We start from the raw sequence: 8510 nt of genomic DNA, 5'->3' as shown, positions 1-8510 counted from the left end.
AATTAACTTTAAAGGAATGTTATAATAATATACATTCCAAATGAATATGGCTTAATAAATATTTAACACTAAAGGTTACAATTTTACATTCTTCAATATATTCCAAACTACACATTATACGGCAGCGATAGAAGAATATTGTACATTAACTGTATTCTTTAGTTTTCTGAGTAAACTTGGAGTCAAAAACTTTGGAGCGGTGTAAAATTTCTAATCATACAAGGTTATACTTACCCCATTTTCATCGTTAGTGTCATCTATTGTGTCATTTTTACTGTCATTATTGTTTCTGTTTGTTCGTTAGAAGTTAAGCACAAAGCTCACAATGGGCTATCTGTGCTTTACGTTGTAAGTCTACAGACATACCGCTGTGCCACTGGGGTGTCATTATTGGCACAGTCTTTTGCCAGAAATTACATTAAGTGAATTTTGCACTATAAATTATACTAATATCTGCATTGTTTTTCACTGTACATTATCGTTATTTTCATTGTTTCACTATACATTCTGATATCAAAACACAATATTTTACTATACGGGATTCTTTCACTATATTCCATAATTTTCCGCATTGTTTTACTGTAAGTTATACTGTTATGGTCAATTATACTAAAATGTTTATACGATATCCAAATGCATAAATTTTGGATATTTCTATAGTTATTTTTATAATATAACATGTTTTCTTTTCTCAATACCCATTGGTTTAGAATCTAAAATGAAGCATTAGCAGTTGGTATACGATTTCGTCTTTCTGTACTTTGCTTTTATTGTATTTATTTCTATTATACTGACTGATTCCGAGCTTCATAGTTAGTTCCATCTACTCAAAGTTTATAACGAGTTTTTGAAGCTTTATTTACACTCTTGTCTTTAAGTGTATCTAGAAATTTTAAAACTCTGTCTAAACTGACTTATGTTACAGTTTTAAAGGAATTTTTCCGATTTTATCAAAAGAACGTTTGGTTTTCTTATTAAAACACTTGTAAGATCAAAAAGGCTAATGAATCATATTAAAAAAACAACTAATAAGGCCCTAGTGCTTTCGATAGGTGGACCTATCTTCAGGGTTAGAGGAAGAATCACCCCTTGGGAAGATGAATCCATTCGTTGAAAACGCTGACGGTTTATCGGTTGTTTTTTTATGTAACTTGACACTTGTTAATTTTGTTGGTTTCACCGTACTTGTGCACGTTTTTTATCTTTTTTGCTAGGCGTAATAAACAAATATAAATCAGTTTTGTAACTACAATATATATATATAAATCTATATAACATGTACTCTTTGTTTCCCAATGTAGAGTAAAAAGAATCAAATTGTGTTAAGTCATTATTAACATCGTTTTACCCTTAGAGTGGAGGTTGCTGTATCCTACATTCTTGTTATAATGTATTACTTGGATGGAGCGTTAAATAAAATAAAATAAAGCTATTATGGCCAGTTGTTGTTGCAGAATACGGTCTTTTTTGGGAGATCAGTTTCATGTTTGCGCATGCTCACTTGAAGTCCACAAGAAGTTCTGAAGCAGACTTCGTTAGGAGCCACATGGGAACTACAAAGCCGGAGATGGTCCAAACGACCTTAACAACCCAATTAAAGCGTAGTTTGTTTGATCCAGCAAACAGCGAATAGCACGTTAAGATAGCTTCTCATCTATAGAACTTCATCTAAATCTTTGACTGTAGACAGTTAGGCAGCCTGAAAATAGACTTATTGATCCTATCCAATGCATGAAGATTAGAGAGATTTTTTTCAAAGAGATTTTGTTTTGCGATCACATGTATTTGCTAAGGGATTTGATAAAAAAGAAAGAAAAACAACCATACAAACATAGATGAGAACTTTTTAGAGGAAACATTTCGTTTCATTTGAAAGCATCGTTTCTGTTTCTTATCGAAATTTCCCAAACAAATATAAAAAAATTCAGTACTTTGCTATACTTATTTTAGATATGAACACCATATTGTATTTTTTTTTCCTGGACTTTAATTGCTTAGTGACTTTTGTTTTTGCTGATACCATTTCAGCGATCTCAGGAACTCCAAGGCAATCTCACCAAAATGGTTTCTGGCTGGCAGTAATAAGACATCAAATCCGATAATAAAACACCAAACTTGTTATGTGTTTTCTTCATCTCTGTTTTTATTAAAAGATCTAGTTAACCTATATTTTAGAGAAGTTTGAAAAAAATCAGGTTAAACTCATCAGAAAATAAACTATCCACTACTTTTCTGGACATATTTTTTCTGCATTTTTTGCTGCACGTCTCTTACTCTTGAAATCAACATCCACACATTCTCACTAAGATAAAAAAAAGGTAAATTCAATACCTGCATCTACTAGATGAGGTGATAGAATAATTTCACCCCGTTTCTCTAGTTCCTGACTCGCTCGGCTCGCAATCTGAGGGTCGTGGGTTTGAATTCTAAGTCACCGTATATGCTCGCCCTTTCAGCCGTGAGAGCGTTATAATGTGACGGTCAATCCCACAATTCGTTGGTAAAAAGTAGCCCAAGAGATGGCGGTGGGTGATGTTGACTACCTACCTTACCTCTATATATCATTGCTAAATTAGGGCCGGCTAGTGCAAATAATCCTCGTGTATCTTTGCGCGAAATTCGAAGCAAACCAAATCAAATGTTTATATCCATTCTCACGTTGTCTTTTTAACACTACTGGAAGATATTTGTAGACCATTCTAGTTAAAGATATTGAAGAACCGATGCTGTTTTTTTTTAAATTAATATAATTTTTTTATGAAAGCCGAAAGTGCTTAAACTTTACGATAGTAACAACAAGTAAAATAAAATATTTCAATAGTTTATTTCGATTTATTTTTTGGCGAAATTATCTGTTTATAAACTAAATCTAGTGGCAAATTTCGAAGAGTAAAAATACTGTCAACACAATACTTATAATGGAACCATATTACAGTCAAACACTATAATTAACAGTAACGTCTTAGATTCTACTGTATTACTATGATTAAGAAATATTATGAAATTACCGTTTTTAAAATAATTTTGTTTCTTTCTATTAGGATTGAAATTTTATCTCTCCTCTCTGACTTAAACCCAAGAACAACCACATGGTTGGATTATCGCATCCTGTGGTCAGCGGTTCGTCATTTCCGGTTCAGCATGCTTTGTGACGTCATTATTTTTGTTGTGACACCGGAGAGACACCTAGTCGGAAGACTGTGATACATATGACTATTCTTGCAATAGGTCAGCGTTTTTGTTCTGCTTGTCCTGCAAAGGGTGAAATACCGTGGTATCTGTATTTAACGTGTTGCTTGGTTATGTAAAATAAAAAAAAATCTTTAGTAGAAATATTTGCTTAACCGATTGAAGCGTTATAATGATGATAACGTTCTGACTTCGTGCTCTTGAGCTTCTCTGGTTGGAGGTGTGGACTCTTGAAGTTTTGTCGTCCCAGCTAGCCTAGCTGATTTTATTGGCCAAGTTTGTCTGATAACTCTTTGTTATTTTCTGAAACAATCTAGATATTTTGGTAGCTATGTAGAACTTTCATTGTTGTTACTACATTTTATAGTCGTCTTTTTTGGTATATATTATTGTGGATAAAAAGATAAACACACAAAAAAAATACCTAAGTAGTATAGGAATATTTCGAAAGTGTTGTCAAATATATATATTGATATATATATATATATGGATATTTTTATGCCAGTGCGGTTCACTGAACATCTGTTTCTGATCTTGATGTTGTTCAAATTTATTTTGTAAAAATGACCCTTACTATGTGATGTGCTGTTTGTCACACCACATTTTATTAGTTTTTGTTTTTATGATGAAATAATAAAAAGCATTTCCGAAACCTTAACAGGAGATATGAAAACAATTTACATAGATAACAAATTACATGAAATATTATGTCAGTGGTGATTTACTTATTTTTTACGGCGAATAAATGAATGAAAAACAGGAGAATAGTTTTTTATGTTTAAGTTTCCCATTTCTTGAGTCCTGTAATTTATGTTAAGCTTCAAAGATACGGTGGTTTCTCGCACATAATATTTTGAAACCGTTATCTTACATTTACGGACTTTTAAATGAACAAATTAAACGTGTTTTTTTCTCTCTCGATATTTCGTGAATTATCTGTAAGAATACTCATGCTATGGGATATTTTTGTTGTTTGTGCAGTTCTTTTTGAGATTGATAAATCTCACATTCGCAATTTTTTAAATGCAAAAATAGTTGAAGTTTTTCAGTTTTTTTTTGTGGATTGCGTATAAGAACATCGACGCTATGGAATATTTCCATTGTTTGTGCAGTTCTTTCTAAGATTGTAAAATTAAAGTGTATAGGAATAGAAATGTTTTTCATGATTTCCAAGTTAAAACTTTTAACGCTAATAAAATGTATAACTGTTTGACTATCATCTCAACAGAAACTAACTGCAGGCGGGAAGTGTTGTGATCTTAATTTTAGATTTCTCAAGTTGTATATTCCATAAATATAGAACGTTTTCCTTTATTATTATTTCTATGATTAATTATGGATTAGTTCTTATTCTTTACTTATACAGTTTTCCTTTTAGACATCTTGAGGCACAAAGACACTTGACGATTTTGATTTCAGTCTGTGATATTGGTTTACTTGGTGGAAAAGAATTCCTTACTTTTAGAGATGTGTGGTCTAGTCGTTACTTACTTAGTGATTTAAAGATTGTTGTGTAAACATGTTATACTTGTTGAAAGGTACAAATATAACTTCTTAAGAATCTCCAAACAGTTTGCGGATTGTACAGGGAACCTTCTTACTTTTGTTTTTAACGAAATCTGTTTTCTCTGATCTATAATCCTTTCAGATTTTTAAGTGCATTAAAGGATGCAGAAGGTAATGGGTATTTAACATGTTTTATTTACCCTTTAGTCAATGTGTAATAAAGTGAAGCATGAAGTTAATGTTAGGATTGAAGTTGTTTCCATTTTATTTATAAAATATATACCTGAAATAATCCAGGACAAATAAACTCATATTCAGTTCGCAAAAATATACTAAATCAATTTGACTTAACTTTAATACGTTCACCTGATCATAAACACACCTAACATCTTGCCAATTGTGCTTAGCGTACAAACACGTGTTTATTTTATAGTCGTGGTATTCAAGTGTAATTTGCCATAGCTTCATGAATAAAGAGTATTTTGATATAGATATTGCGGTGTAAATATTTAGTATTTTATTGCTTGGTGGAAAAACATAGTTTATTGTAAAGTTGTTTATATTTTGGAAACAACCACGACAGCTCTTCAAACTTTCGATAATGTCATATAGTTTTAAGGTAAGATTGAACTTACAAGACATGAGATTTGTAAGCACTTAAAGAAAGGGATTTTTTTTACAGTTTTTAGATATATAGTAGTTTATGTGACGTACAGTTTGTAGATTTGTCATTAAGTGTAACTGTGTTTTATATATAGTTGTGTCGATGTTTATAATACTCTAATACAATAGAATAGGTTGAAAAATGTGAATTGTGAAATAAGTCTTTTAATATATTTATAGCCGTGTAGCCAGGCTGTGAACTTTTCCTCTTGTATATGGTCGTTTTAGAATATATTGTTGTATATCAGGCTATGTTGTAATTTTAAATATTGTTGTCTATCAGGCTATGTTGTAATTTTAAATATTGTTGGAACATCTTTTAGTCACTTTTTATCGCTGCATGTCGCTATCTTATAAGTGTTTCCGTTCATGTTATTTCTTACGTAAAACGATATTGTATCTTGTAAGATCCGTGACCATGTGCTCAACCCGATAGCATCTTGTAACGGAAGACACAGCTGTTCTGATTAGTAATGATTATTTGCACTTTCATAGACGCGAGAAACTAGATCAACGACCGTTTCACTTGTATTATTATTATTAGTAGTAGTAACAGTGTGTAAGAACGCCGTCAACTCTCTTTAGAATAGCCCGTTATTTCTTAATGTTTTCTTGGGTAAGTGTGTTGAAACGAAACACAAAAATGGTATTAGATGTATTACGTTTCAAACACATTTGGGCGGCAGACACGCGGAGGGTGGGTAAAAATTACATCCTCTATTACACCTGTGATGTGATTTGAGGCACATGCTTAAACAGGACCTGATGTTTAGTATTTTAAAAATAACATTGAGTGATGTATGAAAAGTTGCACCGTTATTTTCCGATCACATTTGTTTTTTACAGCAGCCTTGGTCATGGCAAGTTAGCTGTCCTGTGACTTACCATGGTAACAGTTATTTTGTGTGAAGAGAAACGTATGCAAAATACCTAAGCTGGCGAAACATTGAGGTTTTTAAGCCTAACAAAAGGAATAAGATCGGCCTGACAGCTGATTTTTTTCTTCTTGTCGGTCTTTCACAGGTTTTGAACTCAAGGTGCGTGAAAATAAATATGTAGAGGACTAATTAAAAACAATAAATATAAAAAATATCTACAGTTAATCGTGATTTGATCGCTTTTATAGATATTTATTAAACGATGCTACAGGTAAGCAATAATTATTTTCAATAATACTTTATGTAGTGCAGAAATTAATAATAATGGGAGTAATCCTAACTCTAGATTAATATTTAAAAATGTGTTAAGGTAAGGCAGTCTGAGATTATTTATTATTGAAATAAAACCAAGTATACATTGAACCAAGTTCAAAATAACACGAGTTTAACATTAACACTACTTGACTCTACTTTAAAAGTATTAATTAACAGTGTAAAATAATTAAGTACAATCAAAGTAACAATGTATCGGCTAATTTTTTTAAAGTACTGTTTAATGCACTTAAATTGACAGCAGACTGATGTATTAATGATTAGAATGATATGACCCAAACATGGAGCAGGCCTCCCAGCAAACCCTTCAAACCCGTAATACCAGGTTTTCAGAAACTTAAACTTTACAACATGCAACATTAATTGCTCAAAGAGTCTACAATAGCTTCTAACAGCCTGTTTTTAAAGGTTTCGGTTTGTAGAAAATGTATATATGCAGAAATAAAATTTTTTGTTCTTCATTTAAGATGTAAAATTCAGAACAGCAGAAAAATCCATGAATGGCATCTTCATATATGGGAGCTATGGGAGTGAATTCTGAAATAAATATTCTCAGCTACAATGCAAGAAAGATTATGTTCACTTATTAGATAGAAAGCTGGAAACATCTATATTTAAAGTATATGCCTTTATATATATACCCATATTTGGTTCTATTGGACTTAATCGATTGTAATACAGCTCCTCCGCAAAATAAGTTCATCAAGTAGTTTGCCAAATTTAGCCTTTGTTTTAAAAGCTTGGAACATCAGACACTGCAGGGAGGCCTGATGAAGTAAGGTTTACCTAAATCCTATGAAGGATCGTTCGTATGGATAAAGTGACGAATAGAGTCCGAAAATCGATGATGACGATGTCTGCCAACCGAATCTAGTGCTCGTAAAAATGTTCAGAACATTGTCCCTAACTCGTTATTTGCTCATTATGCGTTCGTCTAATAGTGACCATGCTGGACGTGTAACAGGATATTTTTGTCGAAGACAGTTTCTCGTTTTGTGTCGTTTGTGTACTCTGACCATCAGTACAGTTATGACAGCAATAAAATATCACATGTTTATATTTTGTTAGTATACGAAAAACAAAAAAAAAAACGTTAAGGACGCCACATTTAAAACCCAGCTTAGATTCGAACGCAAGCCCATATTTGTAACAATAATTCTATGAAGTTTTATTGTAATAAATGTCCTGAGTATATGTCAATAGAGAAAATATTCATACAACAAACTTCTTCAAAAATACTTATTAGAAGCTAACACTTTTTTTAAAATGTTAATGTACGTTTTACAATAATCAAACTTTTGCACCAACTAGATTTTCTGGTGAAACTCACCTAACAATGAAATCGTTGAAGTTAATACCAAAAGCTGTTCAATGTTACACTCTTTATAACTTCGTAAATCTATTGAAGACAGTTAAATACCTGGAAATCATAAAACACAATATTTTACTTGGAAACTTTCTATTAAAACAAACATTGCTGCACTTTGTAAAGAACCTGAAAACCCGTACAACAGTACAAAAAATACATTACAAGTTGTGGAGTGTTTGAAAACAATACAGTAGTTATATTTGTAAAATACCAGATAATAGTACAAAAATATAGTATTCCAGTCTGTGATGTATCCGAAAACAATACAAAATTCATTCATTTGGTAAAATGCCAGAAACCGTGTAAAAAACACAAAATTCCAGTTTGTGACGTATCTAAAAATCAGACAACTATGATTTATTTAGCTCTTTTTTTTCTAACAACTAGAGCGTATACAATATTTTTTTGTGATACATCTGGAAACTACAGAGTTTTTGAGTGTGTATAGTGTCAAAACAAAAACAATTTTTAAAGTCGCTGAAAACCGTACAATATACGTGTTCCTCTTCACACAAACGTTTGTGATTGTAGAGGAATTTAGACGTACAGTTAGTACTTTTGCTTGTACAACA

General features: G+C 31.8%; 1 protein-coding gene across 1 annotated transcript in view; it reads left to right on the top strand.

Moving 5' to 3' along the window:
* The window catches only part of LOC106459147, a 250810-nt gene extending 244277 nt beyond the window's left edge, over positions 1 to 6533 (top strand). Inside the window, exon 5 of the mRNA XM_022385750.1 lies at positions 3042 to 6533. Within this exon, the coding sequence (XP_022241458.1) occupies positions 3042 to 3047 (6 nt within the window). The 3' untranslated portion in view covers positions 3048 to 6533. The remainder of the gene's footprint in view (positions 1 to 3041) is intronic.
* The last annotated feature ends 1977 nt before the right edge of the window (positions 6534 to 8510 follow it).

Source organism: Limulus polyphemus, unplaced genomic scaffold, assembly GCF_000517525.1.
Source record: "Limulus polyphemus unplaced genomic scaffold, Limulus_polyphemus-2.1.2 Scaffold26, whole genome shotgun sequence".
Lineage (NCBI taxonomy): Eukaryota > Metazoa > Arthropoda > Merostomata > Xiphosura > Limulidae > Limulus > Limulus polyphemus.
This window is presented reverse-complemented; position numbering and strand designations above follow the sequence as displayed.